Source organism: Toxorhynchites rutilus, chromosome 3, assembly GCF_029784135.1.
Source record: "Toxorhynchites rutilus septentrionalis strain SRP chromosome 3, ASM2978413v1, whole genome shotgun sequence".
Lineage (NCBI taxonomy): Eukaryota > Metazoa > Arthropoda > Insecta > Diptera > Culicidae > Toxorhynchites > Toxorhynchites rutilus.
In genome coordinates, this window is record NC_073746.1 from 155,047,760 (window position 1) to 155,066,980 (window position 19,221).

The 19,221-nt window shown below is 39.5% G+C and overlaps 1 protein-coding gene across 1 annotated transcript; it reads right to left on the bottom strand.

The window, feature by feature from the left end:
* Window positions 1-594: 594 nt before the first annotated feature.
* LOC129778750 (transformer-2 protein homolog beta-like) lies at window positions 595-14,456 on the bottom strand. Its single transcript, XM_055785844.1, has 4 exons — window positions 14,373-14,456; window positions 13,754-14,310; window positions 878-1,050; window positions 595-711 (listed from the first exon to the last, which is right to left on the bottom strand). Exons 1-3 carry the CDS (start codon window positions 14,373-14,375, stop codon window positions 894-896), a joined length of 717 nt encoding a protein of 238 aa, XP_055641819.1. The 5' UTR covers window positions 14,376-14,456; the 3' UTR covers window positions 595-711; window positions 878-893.
* Window positions 14,457-19,221: the final 4,765 nt, after the last annotated feature.

Genomic DNA, 19,221 nt, shown 5'->3' on the forward strand with positions numbered 1-19,221 from the left:
AGAAAAGTCTATACATACACTAAAGTACATACACACACACTCGATCGTGGGAAATGCACAGTAGTGGCCCCTAATGGGCCCTATCGGACGATGGACCAACAGCTAGAGGGGCGGCCATCAATGGGATGAAGTTAGTGGAAACCGAAAATTCCGAGAGAATGGTGAGAGATCACGAGACAAGAATAAAGACAGATTCGAGAGCGCAAGGCTTCAAAACCAGTGGTTGTCCGCATCTGCAATGTGAGTGATCAACATAACCTAGTCGCCGCGAGGGGTTCTCACTCTCTTAAAAGAAATCCCCAATACTTTCCTCCCATCTGAAGGATTTTGAATGACTCTGCTAACAATATCAATATCGAATAACGAATGATCAATTCTATATTATTTTAATTGTGTGTAGATTTTACATCATGGAGTTCTTGCTTACCTGAAAACCGCATTCGATTGAACATAGATCCATGCTGGTAGGCTTTATCGATTAGACAGCATTTCATTGGATCTTCTCATTACACTCCGCCCTTTCATAAACGACAAATGAACAAACCAATTTTCTTATATTCCTAGATATATTTTTTTTTTTTTGATTTTTCTAGATATTGTTAAAGTCTTCAATGTATTTAACGAGAAAACAATTGCAATTCACTATAATATAATGACTAAAATTGCTATTTGGTTAATTATTGTCCGCATAATGATGTGATGATGGCAAATCTGAAAGGAAAAAACAAAATCGATTCTTACCTCTTTGGGTTGAATTGCGTTGTAATTTTTTGAAAATTAATAACGACTTGATTTCTTTTCGTGCTTCTTAATTTTCAACAAACATTCTTGACACTTTCTGGGTTGTTGATAGATTTCACATTATCTTGCAACTTACATAATTTCAGATCCCATCAGCGACGAGAACATCGATAGGAGCGATGTGAATCACTGGTAGAGCATGACCAAGAGCGGCTGCGCGAACGGGATGAATTACGACGACGATGACGACGGTATCTCGTGCTGTGACGCCGCGGTGAGCGCCTTGAATGTTTATAGTAGTAATCGTCACTGTAAAATGTGTAAAGTCAGGCAATTATACATGTTAGAAATACATACTATTAGAAATTGAATATCTTATCATACAATATTCGCGCAATGATTTTGAATATGAAGCAATTCCACCCTAAATCAGCCGACTGCTGACCCAACCCTCTCCGATTATTTTAAAACTACTTATGATGGAAACTATCTAAAATCACAATACTTTGCAGAATATAAAACTTGTTTTTATTAGGTATTCATTGATTGATGATTGTTTATTTAATTTATTTCAGTCGGCTTTAACCTTTCAGGTCATTCGCCGATTAGGTATTCACTAACAAGGTGTACACGTGTTCTGTTAAACTTTTTTTTTATTTGTTTGAGAATTAGTCCGTTCTTCCAAACCAGAAATGCGTACATTAGCCCTACTGAACGCGTGACATAAAATTATCGTACTTGAACCGATTTATTTGATATGGATCTGCAAAAAATATACGGTTGGACAGTTATGAATAGAATATCAACATGGAACAATTGAGCTCGATGTTGTTTTTTTAAAAGCTGGGAGCAAACTATAACTTTTTTGTGTTCTTCCAAAAGACTAGGCACAAAATCAGCGTTTTACGAAGAAAAGTGAAAATTGTCAAAAAGTAACATGGGACAACTATGCGTAGAACAACAGATTACATGTCCCAAATATATGTTTTCCTTAAAGCTATCGATATTCGTATATATCCTTATACTCTTCTTTTCTGCCTTTGCGAGTATGGATATACTATAGATATACGAAAATATTTAGGAATTGAGTTTGATCATCAACATTTACTCCCGGTTTACGTGGTCATGCTACCAACCAGGGGTCCTCAGCACTTCCCGGAACAACAACGAACACGTCTGTTCCATTTTCGCGGTCGAAGCAACAGCCACTACCTGGCCTGCTTGCGCTTTCAGACCTTGTGGATAACATTTTGAATGCTTTAAATATAAATGATCCTCTTAAAAGTATAGTATTATGTTTGCTTCCGGTTGTGAGAACATTTTTGAAAGAAAAATGTGGCTTTTTAGCAGCGTTCATTTCCCTCGATGCCTAATTCAGCGCAAGAGGTCAAGGATTTGACCACTGTCATACAGTGGAATTGCAGAAGCATCATCCCTAAACTAGACCAATTTAAATTTTTAGTTCACAGTTCTAACTGTGATGTATTTTCTCTCTGTGAAACATGGCTTTGTTCAGCCGACGAGCTGAATTGTCACGATTTCAACATTATTCGCCTAGATCGTAACGACTCGTTTGGTGGCGTACTATTGGGGATCAAAAAACGTCACTCCTTCTATAGAGTCACTATCCCATCGATTACAGGCATTGAAGTTGTCGCTTGCCAGATACAAATCAATGGCAAAGAACTCTGCATTGCTTCGATATATATTCCTCCCAGGACTACGGTAGGCCGCCATCAGTTCTTTGATATTATCGAGGCATTGCCGGAGCCGCGGTTAATCTTAGGTGACTTCAACTCCCATGGAACAGCATGGGGGTCACTCTACGATGACAACCGTGCCACGTTGATTTATGATCTGTGCGACAACTTCAACATGACAGTTTTAAATACTGGGGAAGCAACTAGGATAGCCAACCCTCCTGCACGGGCAAGCATGCTAGACATATCTCTCTGCTCTTCTTCATTATCCCTGGATTGCACATGGAAGGTAATCCAAGATCCCCACGGTAGTGATCACCTACCAATAATTTTATCGATCGCCAATGAATCAAAATCTAGTGAGTCAGTCGATATTGCGTATGACCTCACGAAGAATATTGACTGGAGAAAATTTGCAGAATTAATATCTGAAGCAATCATTTCGATGCATGAACTTCCTCCCCTTGAAGAGTATAATTTTATATCAAGTTTGATTTACGATAGCGCACTTCAAGCTCAAAAGAAACGTACCGGCTACCACTTTCCGACATCGTCCTCCATCACTTTGGTGGGACAAGGAATGTTCAACGGTCTACCTTGAAAAATCATCCGCTTTCAAAAAATTCAGGAAAACTGGATTAGTGGAATGGTTTCGAAAGTACCAAGCTCTAGAAGCCAAACTAAAAGGTCTGATTAAAGCAAAAAAGCGTGGATATTGGCGGAAATTCGTCAATGGTTTGTCAAGGGAGATGAGTACTCTATGAGTACTCTTTGGAATACGGCTAGGAGAATGCGTGGCTGGAACCATACCAATGAAAGTGAGGAATACTCTGACCGTTGGATTTTCAAATTTGCAAGGAAGGTTTGTCCCGATTCTGTTCCTGCACAAAGCGTCGTACGCGATATTCCGCTCCAATGCGATTATGAGAATTTTTCGATGGTAGAATTCTCAATTGCCCTCCTCTCATGTAACAATTCAGCTCCGGGGTCGGACAAGATTAAATTCAACTTGTTGAAGAATCTTCCCGACTTGGCAAAACAGCGTTTGCTGAACTTGTTCAACAAGTTTCTGGAGCTGAATATTGTCCCGCATGACTGGAGACAAGTGAGAGTGATAGCCATACGAAAACCCAACAAGCCGGCTTGCGATCACAACTCGTATAGGCCGATTGCAATGTTATCCTGTATTCGCAAATTGTTAGAGAAAATGATTCTACTTCGTTTAGACAAGTGGGTCGAAACGAACAATTTGCTGTCAAATACGCAGTTTGGCTTCCGCCGAGGTAAAGGTACGAATGATTGTCTCGCGCTGATATCTTCTGAAATCCAAATCGCATTTGCTCGCAAAGAACAAATGGCTTCCGTTTTTCTCGATATCAAAGGGGCATTTGATTCAGTTTCCATGGAAATTCTCTCAGAGAAGCTTCATAATCGTGGACTTTCACCAATTCTCAATAATTTCCTGTACAATTTACTGTCAGAAAAGCACATGAATTTCTCTCATGGCAACTCAAAATCTTCTCGTTACAGTTTTATGGGCCTACCGCAAGGCTCCTGCCTAAGCCCCCTCTTGTACAGTTTTTACGTCAATGATATGGATGATTGTCTAACTAGAGACTGCACGTTGAGACAACTTGCAGACGATGGAGTTATTTCCATCACGGGTACTAATCCCGTCGTTCTGCAAAAATCCTTGCAAGATACCCTGAACAATCTGTTCACGTGGGCCCTCAAGCTGGGTATCGAATTCTCTACGAAGAAAACTGAAATGGTCGTTTTTTCTAAGAAGCACGAACCCGCCCAATTCCAGCTTCACCTATCCGGCAAAACGATCCAACACTCTATGTTTTTCAAATACCTTGATTCTAAATGTACCTGGGGGAGACACATTGCGTATTTGAAACAGAAATGCCAGCAAAGAATCAATTTTCTCCAAACAATTACCGGAACATGGTGGGGTCAGGAGACCTCATTCAGTTGTACAAAACAACGATATTGTCAGTGTTAGAATATGGCAGTTTTTGCTTCCGATCAGCTGCCAGGATTCATATTCTCAAGCTGGAGAGGATACAATATCGTTGCTTGCGTATAGCCATGGGGTGTTTGCATTCGACACATACGATGAGTCTCGAAGTTTTGGCAGGAGTACCCCCGCTTACTCTTCGGTTCACAGAATTATCCTACAGATTTCTCATCCGTTGCAAGATCATGAATCCATTGGTGATTGATTACTTCGAAAATCTACTGCAACTGACTCCTCAGTCAAGTTTTATGTCTTTATACCATGAGTACCTTACCCACGACGTGCACCCTTCACCAGGCATCTCCAACCAAGTTTGCTTCCCATACTTTTGCAATTCCTCTGCTATTTTTGATCTGTCCATGCGACAAAAAATCCATGGAATACCAGATCACCTACGCTCCAATGTTATTCCGTCGATATTTTCGGAAAAATATGGGAAAGTTGGATCTGATAAAATGTTCTTTACTGACGGTTCATACATAAACGGGTCCACTGGCTTCGGCATCTTCAATGAAAATTCCAGTGCCTCTTTCAAACTCAAAGATCCTTGTTCCGTGTATGTCGCAGAAATGGGTGCGATATACTATGCTCTAGGGATCATTGAAACACTGCCCATCGACCATTATTTTATTTTTTCAGACAGTCTCAGCTCAATAGAGGCAATCCGCTCAATGAAAGTTGATAAACGCTCATCTTATTTCCTAACAAGAATAAGACATCTATTGAGTGTTTTGGTCGAAAAATTATTCAAGATTACCTTAGCATGGGTTCCCTCTCATTGCTCGATTCCGGGGAATGAGAAAGCGGACTCGCTAGCTAAGGCACACTTAGCTAGCGCTTCAGAAGGCACACTTTTTGAAAGGCAAATTGCCTTTAATGAATTTTTTCACATTCCTCGTCAGGACACACTCGTTAGTTGGCAGCGCATGTGGAGTGAAGATGAGTTCGGTCGTTGGTTACACACGATTATCCCTAAGGTCTCGATGAGTGCATGGTTCAAGGGATTGAATGTAGGTCGTGATTTCATTCGCGTAATATCTCGGCTTATGTCCAATCACTACAACCTAAACGCGCATCTCTATCGCATTGGGCTCGCAGCAAACAATCTTTGTGATTGTGGCGATGGCTACCACGACATCGAGCATATTGTCTGGTCGTGTATCCGGTTCCATGCTGCTCGCTCTCAGCTCTCTAGAGCACTGAGAGCAAAAGGCAGACAATCGGATATCCCCGTCCGGGATATCTTAGGTAGCCGGGATCCTGATCTTCTGCTTCATCTATACCTGTTCCTCAGAAACGCCGATGTCAACGTTTAATGATGTTTCCTTCGTTGTGTCCCCGTTTCATATCCCTCTTATCCGATCGATAAACTTTTACTTAGTCGCGGCAATACATACACACACTCTTTACAGATGCACGGGCCGAAGGTTGTGCAGTCCACTGATCATTCAACAAGAGCCAAAGGTTGTACCGCTCATGACAACTCTACACGAGCTGATGATTGCGCCGGCTAGTGACCATTCTATCCTGGATTCCTCGAGTCGAGAAAGACGCACCACGCTAGATATGGGGTACAGACTAGGGGGGCGTTGCTGATTAATGGTCAGCTGCATCCCAATAGGAAGTATCCCGTATCGGGCACACGTACAGAGCATCGAAGACTGCAACATACCAATTATGAGAACACTTGTAATACTAACCTCGAGCCAACCGCGAGTAATCGGTTACATATTACTAACATAGTTGTAAGACAAAAATTGTCAAAATATTGGACCCCCGGCCCCGTCAGGCTAACGCCACATGTGCCTTAATAAAAAATATATTTTGGGAAAAAAAAAAATCAACTTTTTTATAATCTCCTTATATCCCGTCCTTGTCCTGAAAAAAAATCGGCTCAGACTAAAGACTAATTTCAGTGTTCCCTTCATTTATTTCAGTCGCAGCGAATGGGAAGAAGGTGGTCCTAAAATTCGTATACCGATGTATACCGTATACCGTATACCGATGGGTCTAAAATTAGTAATTCTACAGGAGCTTGGGTTACTGGACCAGAAATCCACATTTCAATTCCAATGGGTCAGTGGCCCACAGTTTTTCAAGCAAAAATACATGCTATTCTAACATGTACAAATATTTGTTTGACTAGAAAATACAGGTATGCCAATATATGTGTCAGCGGACTCTTTGCTCAACCTATCATCGGATTCTAGTAAATTTTATGCACTACAGTGCCTTTCGAGTTTATTTACGATTATTCATAGCTGTCGGTGATGTGACCAGATATTACTCTATATAATGTACAGACAGAATGTCAATCAGGTGTATATTGTTTTTAAACAACTCCCAAGCGCCAAATTCAAACCAACAAAACTTTTTTTATGCTAATACTGCCGTTCTACGCATAGTCGCCCATGTTCCAAAATCAGCAACTGAGAAAAACGCGATTGAAGTTTTCTCGCATATTTGTCTTCCAAAAGCTTTAAGCATTTAAATTTTGCAATACACCGGATTTTTATAAGCACTATACTATTGTTTAATGAAATGTGATGAGAACCCCTCACTGAATCAATCAAGCTTGATTACGGGTTTAAAAATTCATGGTAAGACTGTTATGCCTAGAATATCAACATGGGACAATTGAACTTGATGTTGTTTTTTGATATACTGGGAACAACCATTTTTTGTGTTTTTCCGAAAGATTATGCATAGAAACATCGTTTTATAAAGAAATGAGTGATCTGCAACACCTTCGCAGAATATAAATCTCATTGTTATCAGGCTTTCGCTAACAAGTTTTTTTTCTCCATTATAGTGACTTTCAATACATTTCGGCTGGTTCGTCACTTTTTCTTCCATTTTTTGGAGAATGTCGGGAGTGAGAATTGAGCTCGTGATCTCATCGTGGAAGGTTTGGATGTTACCACTACGCCAGATCGCCTCCCTCGCTAACAAGATGTACACGTGTTCTGTTAAACTTTTTCTTATTTGTTTACGAATTAGTTCGTTCTTCCAAACCAGAAAAGAGTGCATTAGGCCTACTGAAAGTGTGACATGAAACTCTTGTACTTGAACGGACTTATTCGATATGGTGGGACAGTTATGAATAGAATATCAGCATGGGACAATTGAGCTTGATGTTGTCTTTTTAAAAGTTGGGAATAAACTATATGTTTTTTGTGTTTTTCCGTAAGATTATGCATAAAAACAACGTTTTATGAAAAAAAGTGAAAAACGTCAAAAAGTAACATGGGACAACTATGCGTAGAACGGCAGAATATGTAGTTGAAATGTTGAAATGTGCTTGAGTCCGTTAGCATAGAAGGTTCACATTTTAATTATATTAAAAAAATTGAAGTTGAAGTTAAGTACTCGATCAGTTTTGGAAGTCTTCAAATAGGCCTTAAAAATGATCAAACAAAAAGGCTTGAATAAAATCACTTAGAAGGGTTTGTAACTTTTTCCATTTATTCATGTCTCAAATAGCTTTCGGCATTCGGAATGACAGATTAGAATTACGTTCTAAAAACCGCTCTGCTGATTCGTCCATGATATCTGGTTGCTATTGCAAACGTAGTTAGTGGGCATCTGTTGAAAAAGATCAAACTGTTTTCAAAACAAAATGTCTGTCTTTCCCTTCGGTGGAGAGTCCGTCTTACCCGACTTGATTAGTACTTATTAAACATTAATGTTTCTGAAGTAAAAATGAGAAAACTTACCGCTGATTCGATGATATTGAAGGAAAGTGATGCTAAAACACTCACGTAAGAACGATCCATCTATCTACTTATCTATATATATAAATGGATTTCTGCCTGTCTGTCTGTCTGATTCTTATGGACTCGGAAACTACTGAACCGATCGACATGAAAATTTGTATGTAGGCGTTTTTGGGGTCGGGGAAGGTTCTTATGATAGTTCGAGACCCCTCCTCCCTCACTAAGGGGGGGAGAGGGCCGCCATATAAATGATGAATTTTCGAAACTTCGAATTTTTGTATAACATATTGCGGACCGCTCACGAGTTATCTCGTGTTTCACGTTCCGTCTGTTATGGATGTATCACGAAATAACCCGTGTTTTCTACACTTGAAGGTTAAATGCTTGGTTTGCCAAGAATCTAACAAGGCTTACCGATGGCTCGCCTTCGTCTCATTCTCATCGAAGAAAACTATCTCATTCGTGGAATCCGAACAAATGTTCAAGATTGCCCCAAAACGTGCGGTCCTTAATGTATTAACAGTCATTTTTAGCAACAAATTATGAATCCTGATGTGATTGAAAATAAAAAAGGTCTTCTTCTAATTGCAGCCATTCTAGAGATATTTGAAAAAACATTTCTAATTTATTGTCTTTTTCAATTTTTTTTTTTTAAATTTATATATATTTCAATTTTCATTCATTATCGCTACGCTTTGTATTAACCCTCATGTTCACAAGTGTTTTTCAACGTAACTCTTAACATATATTTTTACATCAGGATTCATAATTTGTGCCTAAAAACGATTGTTAACATACAAAAACTCAAAGTTTCGAAAATTCATAAAAATTCGATGTTGCAAAGTTGGTCAAAAATAGTTTTACCATCTTGTAGCCATTTTTGTACCAGTTTTTTTCTCTCAGTGTATATTTTTTCTCGTTTGGTCATCAATACTCTATAACTCTTTCTAAGACACTATTTCGGTAGGACTCATAGTTTTTGAGATATAAATTATCAAAGATTTCTCTTACTAAAATCGATACGCCCTTTTCAAAAGTTACACTTGAGTCGAAAAATTCCCAAATAACGTGGAAAATTCATATTTCCTCAAACCCAAACGGAATAGGGTAGATAGGGGCAATATGACCAGGCGGGGCGAAATGGGCCACCGTTCGTGTGGGCTTGTTATTGAACCAATAGCACTTTTTTGCCAACAATTGTGTTAGAAATACTCTTATTAAGTATCTCCGTGAAAACCGTATTCAAATTCAATTTTTGTATAAAGATATTGAGAGAAATATCTCACTGACTTATTATCACGAAAAACATATAAAAAAACAGTCAACAAAATAAGCTCTGTACGCTCCATGCTGAAATTTATGACTCTGCTCTTTATATCAATTCGTACTGGTATTATTTCTGAACATTTTTACTGACTAGCGGCCCAATTCTATGTTTTAATAAGTTTACCGCAAAGTCATTGGAATAGCTTTGCTGTTGCACTCAAACAGACTCTCGCAACAACGCAGACGCACACACTCTCTCACACAAAAAACGCATCGCAGCTGCTCACTGCTCACTCTCTCACTATGTTTGTGTTTACGTCAAGAATACGAACATTTACGACCGTTTACGACTGTTCACGACGACCGCGCTTTATTTTTTAGCGATTTTATTTATAGTAAGATATATTGCGCTGCTTTGCCGTTTCATGTAAAAGAACGGTTCATTTTTATTGAGCGTAAATGTACGGGGCGGAATGGGCATACCTGCTTGGGGCATTATGACCAGGTATTTTTTCAACATAACCTGTAAAAACAGCTGTCAAAATCCGTGAACATAGTTGGAAATAGTTAGATGTGGAATCATGGTGCGGAATTATATCAGAACATCCGATTGTAAAAACAGGAAGAGGGTTATATCTGTGATATAACCGCAAGAGTGACGTAGGACTATCGTTGATTCAGTGATCATTCGTTTTTAGTTGCATCTGAATCAATTCTGAATGAATGAATAAATGAATATTTGGGGGACTTCGAAAACGAGAGCGTTACGTTGAAGGCACAATATTCAGCAAAAGAAGCAATCACACGAAATTTGTATAATACATGATTGTTCCGTCCCAACGGAAGAGAAAAACCCCCGTCAAATGCCACACCTACGAACGTCGTATGCCACACCACCAGCGAAGAAATTACGCAGCACAGCAGAGAAAAACTAACAACAACGCAATTCGCACTCACTATAAAAGCGAGGTGCGCTGCCCGAAAAACATCACTATTTCACCGACCATCGCGACGACAACATCCGAGGAAAGCAGCAGCAGCAACGGAAGAAGAAGCACCCGACCAAAACATATAGAAGAAGTGCAGAAGGAGAAAGAAATATATGAAAGAGTTGTTAAGTTTTCGCCAGATTTTCCTCTACACTTCTAATTCCAAAAGAGTATTCAGCCTTTCTCAAGGCTTCCGATCCAGCAAATCAACCCGCATCCGACCACGATCCCCGACGAGAGCTCCACCCGTTCAGCCAATTGGTCCCGAGCTCAGAAGTTCCCGAAAATACAGTCCACCGCAACCTAGTCTTTGTTCCCAGACTGAACAATGATACATTGCTTGTATTGTGATATGATTTGTATTCCATTTCCAATAGACAAAATATCTGTTGGCAATCTCAGTCTGCATAATTTTCCCAGGTCAGGTCAGGTCAGGTCAGGTCAGGCCTCTCCGTCCAGCTCGTCCAGCTCGTTCAGTAACGATGTTGTCTTGTCGATGTCCTCACGAAAAATGAAAGTGTTTCACCACCAGAGTATCGCTTAAGTATGCTTTTTTGTCCGATTGAATCGAGAGAAGGTGTGGTATCGATTGAAAATTATATAACTTTCGCGATGCGAAACATTTTCCGTTGCGCACGCATCCAATACTGGATACGAAAATATCCTACTGATGGGGAAGAATAATCTTCAGAAGCTTTCCTGCTAATTGCACTTGACGATAACGATAACATCTTTCCACATTCTCCTCGATACTCGAAGCCCACCAGTGGTTAATGCTATAACTCGATAACCACCTGTTAATTGCACTTGATTGAAAAATCACAAAACCAAATCTATTTGGTCGCAGTGTTATATGGATAGAAAACATTAAAATAAACTCTTTCGCTTGAATGTTTTTTTTTTTCAATTCCCAGGGGAACTGGCAGATTATTTTCCAGCAACGATAACATCTTTCCGGAATCTTCTCGACGCTGGATGGCAACCCAACGAAAAAAGTTCCGCGCGTGTATGTGTTTGTGTGGCGGCTGCTCCGATGTCTCGAGTGAAACCGTTTATGGCATCAATCACCTCCTGGAGGATTCCCTTCTGCCCTAAGGTGCACACACAGGCTCTTGGTGACACCGTTCATCAGCGCTTTCATGATGAACGAATTCAGCTTCACCAGAACAGAGACAACATGCTCCAATCGCTGTTCAATTATAACTGAGTGGATTTCCGAGCGACGCTCGCTTATATACCGATTGGTGATTTCAATAGCCTGTTTTGAAAGCAATTTTAAGGCTATTGAAACAAGTTTTTGGATGAAAAAGTAACAAGTATATAACGCGTAGACATTTTATCTTTCGAATGAAGTATTTATCATATCATTTCGGTCAGTTGTTTAAGAGCTATTAACGCTCAAAATCTCGATGTACGGCGTAACGCTTTCGTTTTCGAAGCTTTGATTTTACACACCGGTATAGAAATGAAAGACGTAATCCTACGTCAAAAGTGGTCACAGACCTTGAACGCGGCCACCGATGCAGCGAAGAGAAGTACGACAGTGTTACAAGCATCCTTAGTGCATTGTGTTCCGCGAGAATCACTTAAACGTTATCTACGTTGTGCAGACCCTTTGCTGCTCCATATTTCTCAACCTTTCAATAGTCAAAATCAATTAGCCGGAATAGATTGGGTGGCTGGTTTTCGAAAGTGTCACCCACAAATCTCATTTCGTACACCAGAAGCAACATCGACCGCTAGGACTAAATGATTCAATCGCGTTGCAGTCGGGAAATTCTACGATTCACTGGAGGACGTACAGCAGAAATATAACACTCCACCAGAAAGGCAATGCAACGTCGATAAAACATCAGTGATTCCAGTAACTATCTTTGTTTCCATAGGAGCAGCAAGTAATATAAAAATTATTATCTTTATTCAACAGGTGCAGACCGAAAATTCCAAAATCCCAGCAATGCGGAGAAGAAGGCAGATGAGCGCAGGGTGCTGAGCAAGGAATAACCATTATAGAATATTCCACAGGACACCTTATGTTGCTACTGTGAGACACAATTCAGTTCTCTACGGGTGGCGATAAACGGAACCAATGCTATCGATGCACAGATATTCTCTGTTCCTGATTTAAGCAACGTAAAATTGTAGTACAATCACGTTGATCACATTGTTATTTTTTGTGCATGCAAACAGAATGGAATCCAATGAAATACACGTAGAAGTTGCAAAATAGAATAAGCTTTCGTTTTATGAACTCGTTACGTTATTCCCCTACAAAAACATGCTTAAATTATTGAATCAATAAATATGGTCATATTGCCCCGCATGGTGGAGCATTTTGCCCCGTAGTGTTTTCGATCGGTGGAAATGAAACACATTTTTAAAAGTGGAATTTTTCCACATAAGGAAGGAAGGAAGGTATTGAATTAGAGAGACTTTAAACTCTGAGAGTTCATTCGTCTCTTTCCACATAAATCTTTTTAAAACGTATTCATACAATATACATAGATCAGATTTCAAATCGTGTGGTTTTAATATGTAGCATAATTTATAGATGTTCCTACATGATTTGGGACGTTTCGTTCTTAGGGGGACCATATTGCCCCTATCTACCCTACATACTTTCATTCGAATCAAAAATACTCATGTTTTGTCATTTGTCGATTTCATTTGGAACTGCTCTAATAACACGATTGATATCGATCCAGCTTCAAATGATTATAAGCAGTAGCAAATATATCGAAGACCTGGGTGAATGTGAAAGGTACTGTTAATTTTTTTTTCTTAAACCCTTTCGCTGCGAGCGTCGTCTATAGGCGACATCAGGGTGATACTGCACATCGGTCACACCAGCGCGATATACATACTTTTCGATGCAGTGCATGGTGCAGAGGTAGCACTCCGACGGAGCACTCCGACGGAGCACACTACGACAGTTAGGGTTAAAAATCATTATTGTCTTGACATTAAACATAAGATCTCGTAAACGACTAGATTTATCAGGTTGGCCGTCAATAACACTTTCACGAGAACAAGTAATTCGCCTTGCTGGGTAAACGGTAATTCTCCATTGGAACACAATGGTTCTCAATTTTGTCGATTCACAATTCATCATCACCGTTGGATAAGAAAATTATATATTAGTACAGACTGCTTGAATTGTCATCAGATACCCAAATTGAAGTCACCTGACCATTAATAGCTCAGAGGTCCAGACTAGCACATGGCAATTTTTCGCAGGAGTTTGCTTATCAATTTCGGTCACTCGGAAAATTTAACAAAATTAAAACAAAGCACACCATACAAAAATGCTATACTTACTCATAACTTCTACCCCGATAGCGGTGAACGGTTCGGTGGTGTCTCTTCCTGGAATCTTTGTTGCCCATGTACATTCCTGGTGTCGGAGTGTGTGGACGATCGGTAATGGAATAATCAACACGGATAGTTTTCTCGTGCACCATCATGCCATTACACTGTGCCTTAGCAATCGAGGCTCCCTCTATATCCTGGAAGTAAACGAATCCAAACCCTCTGGAAGCCTTCGTTTGAGCATCGTACACGACTACTACTTTATCGATCGCTCCGTAACGACTAAAGATATTCATCAAATCCGACTCACGAGTGTAGCAACTCAACCCAAACACTCCCAAACAAGTACTCGGCGGTGGGTTCACAGGACGAGTTCGATCTGGCGTCACACAAGACGAACAATCGGATATTGAGCTGTGGCTTAACGTACTTCGACTACTGATGCTTCGGTAGCGACGGGAGCTTCTTCCATGTTTCCGACTGCGGCGGCGACTGTGATGAGAAGACGTTTTATTTGACTTCCGGTAGCTACGGGGCGGAGTTCGGCTGCTACTTCGTGGTTGACCCTGTTGTCAAAATGTGTGCATGGTCACTTTAAACGATTTGAGCATGCAGCGGAAGTACTCACCATTTCCGAAAACCAGCCGGACACTAGAATAAAAATCTGAGCAATGAAAAAATTTTCACCGAATAGAAAAATCAATGCATACTTTGCTAGATTCAAAAGATACTTTAGAATCTCAGAAACGCGATGAGATACATGATGGGATACATGTATTTTAATATCTCCTTTCTTAATATTGAGAAGCATAATTTCATGTTTTGATTGAGATCGTGCAGGCATTTTTTGTTATTTCAAATTCTTTTCTTTTCAAATTTCAACCGTTCCTTCGAACATACAAACCTATTCGCGTTGACAACATTGACGGTTCGTCTTCCAATTGGTGAGGCGAAAGTGGTAAAGGCATTTCATATGGAATGAACAAAATTTTCAAATGAAAATTATGAATGAAAATATTTTTTTCTCTGTCAAATGTGTATTTTTATAATAGATTAACAGTTTTTTGCCAATTTAAAAAAAATCAACAAAAATTGTATCTGATAACGATTCTACATTATAATGAAGAATGTCAGTAAAACATCGGAAAATGTATAGATGGTTAATTAATAGTCAGTAATACATATTTTCAGTAATCAAATAACATGATATAAAAATTTTCCTTCAAATTTTAACATTTTAAGGCAGCGGTGACATTCTGCATCCAAAAGTGGTCGTACGAATTGTATGCAATAGTGAAAGTAAACAACCACATTGAGTTGTATTGGTGTGGTTACATTGCTTCCCCCTTGTTTCGTTCGAATTCGCCAGCTTCCATCGAACAAAATGGTTTGTTTCTCTTCGTACAACCAAATTTTCGTGAGTACTCCGAGCCAATGTAACCTTAGCCTAAAAGTAACTTTGTGCCAGGATACGGATATGACAAGGTAGTCTGGACTGACTAGTGCATCAGTAACAGTGAGGCTGTGACGTATTTGCTTTGCAAGTATCATGGAGCGGTATAATAAATTTGTCTAAAAACAGTTTATTTCTATTGTATTTTAGTTTAATGTATATATTTACTCATTGCAGTGTGAAGATAATCTATTTAGATTTTCTTTCTAATCAAATTGGGGTTCGGTAATTAGGATTTTTAATAATTTCCTCCGACTTGCACTGTGATCACGCGTATTCTAGAGCTTGCCACTCAGAATGCATTCAAGGCGTGTTATTTGGCATAGAAATCTCAACTAAGTACTAATAAAAATGACGCAAGTAATACTACGTTGAGACGGCGAAGTTCCTCTAGGAACGTTAGTGCCATTGAAGAAGAAGAAGACGAATTAGGATTTTAGCTTCCTGAAGCTCTCTGATACCACCGCCGCAATGTTCGAATTAAGCTATCATAATCAGCGGAATCACTAGGTTTTCCATTAGAGATGTTGATGGTGCTGCTCTCGATTTTCTTTGACGGGATATCCCTCTCGGGATAGTCGTGCTACATCCCATTAGAAAACTGGACCGATTCCGCGGATGTTATGGATGTTTTTACTGGATTCAACTCTTGCTTGGTATCAATCAAGTCCTTCCAGCGAGCCGCCCGGTTTTGTTTTCCGAGGCATGAGAATCGTTGTCCTTTCTGACAGTAGGAACAGCTAAAAATAAACTGTTTTGTGTACAAATTGTATAACCTGAATTTGTTTGAATTCACCTGTTGCCATCAGTTTTCGATGATATCGTACTCCCAACCATCGATATACATGGAAATATCTGGATTGAAGTGAAGTGAGAAAATATTCATATTTTTAGTATTGCTGTTCAGGTCCTGTCCGAGGAATCGAAGCCATTTCTTCCGAATGGTTACATCCCACGGGCATTGATGGAATGATAATTTGTGGGATATATTTTCATAATTCGACTCGAGCCCGGGCATCGATGACCGAACGCTCACACATCCGGGTGCCATATATCGAAATATAGAGTTTTCTGAAAATGTGAATATTTTATATATTTCAAACATCTAAATTGAAAGAAAAATTTATCGAAACAATCGAAAATAATAATTCAACAGCCCAATTTTTATTTTCGTTCGACGAGTTCGATTGTAAAGATATTAGGTTGGGGGAAAAGTTATCAATTATTTTCTCGTTCGCTAGTTTAGTGATCAATATCTCGCGTAGAATCGATCATACAATTTCAATTTTAGGCTCGATGTAAAGGTGGCATTTCACACTAAAAAAATCTTTTGCTGTTTATTGTTTGTTCCATTCAGTTGTGAGTTACAGGGTGTTAACAATGGAGGTCAACAAAGAAAAAAGTCAGTCCATTTTACACTTTTTATTTTATAAATGCGAAAATGCAAGCCAGGCCTCTGAAATTGTGATTGATGTTTATGGTGCCGATATTGCAACAGTAAAATACGTGCAATTTAATTTATATTAAAAAAAAAATTGTTTTTAAATTTTGTTTTCAAATAATTTTTTTAATTTTATTTTTTTTTCAGTGCAATACACTAAATTATTGTGTCTACCGTCAGCAAATGGACCACTTGAAGCTAGCGATTGACCAGAAACCTTCAGATTTGGCCATCAGAAGTGTTGTTGTATTGCATCAGGACAACGCAAGGCCACACAATTCCGAGTGCTTGATTGGGATGTTTTAATACATCCACTATATAGTTCGGACCTGGCACCAAACGATGGTTACCTTTTTCTCACATTGGAAAATTTCCAGAGTGGTAATAAATTGGGATCAAGAGAAGGTTGTAAAAATCTATTGCTATGGTTTTTCGCTAATAAGGACCGAGACCTCTATGATAGATGCATTATGAAGCTACCTTTAGAATGGCAACAAATTTTTCCAGCAAAACGGTGTATATTTGACCCAAATCAGGCAATCCGAAGCATATTAAAATCGGTTTTGAATTTCACCCAAAAATAATTGATTACTTTTTCCCCAACCTCATATTTATGAAAATAGTCTGGCAACCATCACTTGCGTCCACTCGCGGCAAAACACTCCACAAACAGTTTCGCCGCATTGAGATCCGCATCACATCACGTTTACTATGGCTGATATCACATTAGGCGGATTCGACGCCGCCGATTCCGCGAGTAAAACCTCAACGGAGGATCTTCAGTGTATTGTGAATGAGCCATGTCACACAGAGCGGGACGGTTTAGGAAGCGATTTCAAATCGAGAAGAAAACCATCGCGATATCCGCGGCGGCTAATCCGCCTAATGTGACATCAGCCTTTGCCAGGTCCGGGCGGTTTGCATTTGATTACCGCATTCGTGAACGAAAGAGCTTTTCCGCAAACGATCCCGCACCCGCATTGCATCTTATTCACTATGTCCTCTGTCTATATGTCGTTAACACGAATTCATGGTTCAACGTCCAGGCATGCCAAGTGTTTTGAATGAATAGTCTGGATTTGTCTGGATAATTTTCAAAATATATATATTTTTTTTATTTTTCGCGTTTGAATTGTTATTTTTTTAAATTATTTTACATTTCTGATGCATATGGAACAATCTTATTTTGAAACTGATACATATGGAACAGTATATACTTTGACACTACATTAAATTATAAATATATTAAAAAATAATAAAAATATCTGCCGGCAGACACTTTAGGTGAGGATACTTTTTCTGCAACTGCTCGTCCTGCATTGTTTGGCTCGACAGTTGGACCTTCTGCACTGTCCGCAAATGGATGAGTCTTTCTATATCCTCTCCATGTCCGGAAAAGTTCGTTTTTTAGTGTCTTTATTGTACAAAAGTATTTACAGGAATCAATAAATTCTTAGCTATGCGGTCGCATCGCGATCGATCCTTGTCCTAGTGGGGAGAAAGAGAGAGAAGTATTCATGTTGTGGGTTGTGCTTTCGGGATGCATTAGCTTTTGAAAGCGGGAAAGAAAGACGAAGCAAATGTCGAACGTGTCCCTTCAAGTACTTCACTTCACGCGCCTGACGCTTGACGATTCCCACATCAACATGTCGCTTGGTAGATTGATTTTCTCTACATAGCATAGCGATGACAGAACTAGATAGTACGGAACTCACACAACTGTCAAACGAGACTACCCTGCCGAGACAGTTTTGTAACAGATAAAAATGAGTCACAATACAATTGTCACTTGTTAAAAGCAAACAGTTGCATCATGAAACCGTGTAATTTGGCTCCTAATATCATGAAACCGTAAGTATTTTTAGCATTATTTTGTTTCTTCCCGCCCCATCATAAGTGAACATGGTTTTGATGCACATCTCGAGCGCGAACTAGTTGATATGTATGTGGTTCGATTGGTTTCGAATCCGTTTTGAACCCTACTGACAGCTGCGTCAATTGAGATGCAGACACTTTTATAATTTTGAACTCTGTGATGTTGGTATCCTCCTAGCACATAGTGAGAGATAGGCGGCAACGAGGCCCTGTTTTCTTCCATATACATTTCCATATGCAAATCATGACGACACCATATTTTGTGTACCAACACAAATATACTCCGCTTACTACTCCACCTCATATATAAGTCGTTAAAAGAAATCATGTTGACATCTTAAATGCAATCCACAAAAGCAACCACATTCTCGAGTGACAGGAAATCTATCCACAACATTCCGTGCAAGACGGGTCTATGGTACTAGGTGAGGCCGTTTTGTCACTAAGTTGGTTAGGGGAGCGGTATATGAAAACAGTACGGAAGAAAGCAGAAGGGGAATTATTTGCTTGTAGCGTGAAAGAGACAGACTGATCACGAGCGAGCTTCGCCACTAGCGTATTGTGTATTGTTTACAAACAAAACACAGTAGACTTCCAAGATGGTTGAAGAGTCGTGTTAGCAAGTTGGCCCACCTTAGGATATACTTCTAGGCGCCTTGATTCCGTGAATGGTCCAACTTGACAGTTCAGCGCAATCCCGAGGAAAAC

Bases quoted from the DNA above. Each gene is read 5' to 3' on its own strand.
- LOC129778750 (XM_055785844.1), bottom strand. The intron at 1,051-13,753 runs GTAAGTATAGCA...CACATTTTACAG, and splicing joins TATCGGGGTAGAAGTTATGA to TGACGATTACTACTATAAAC.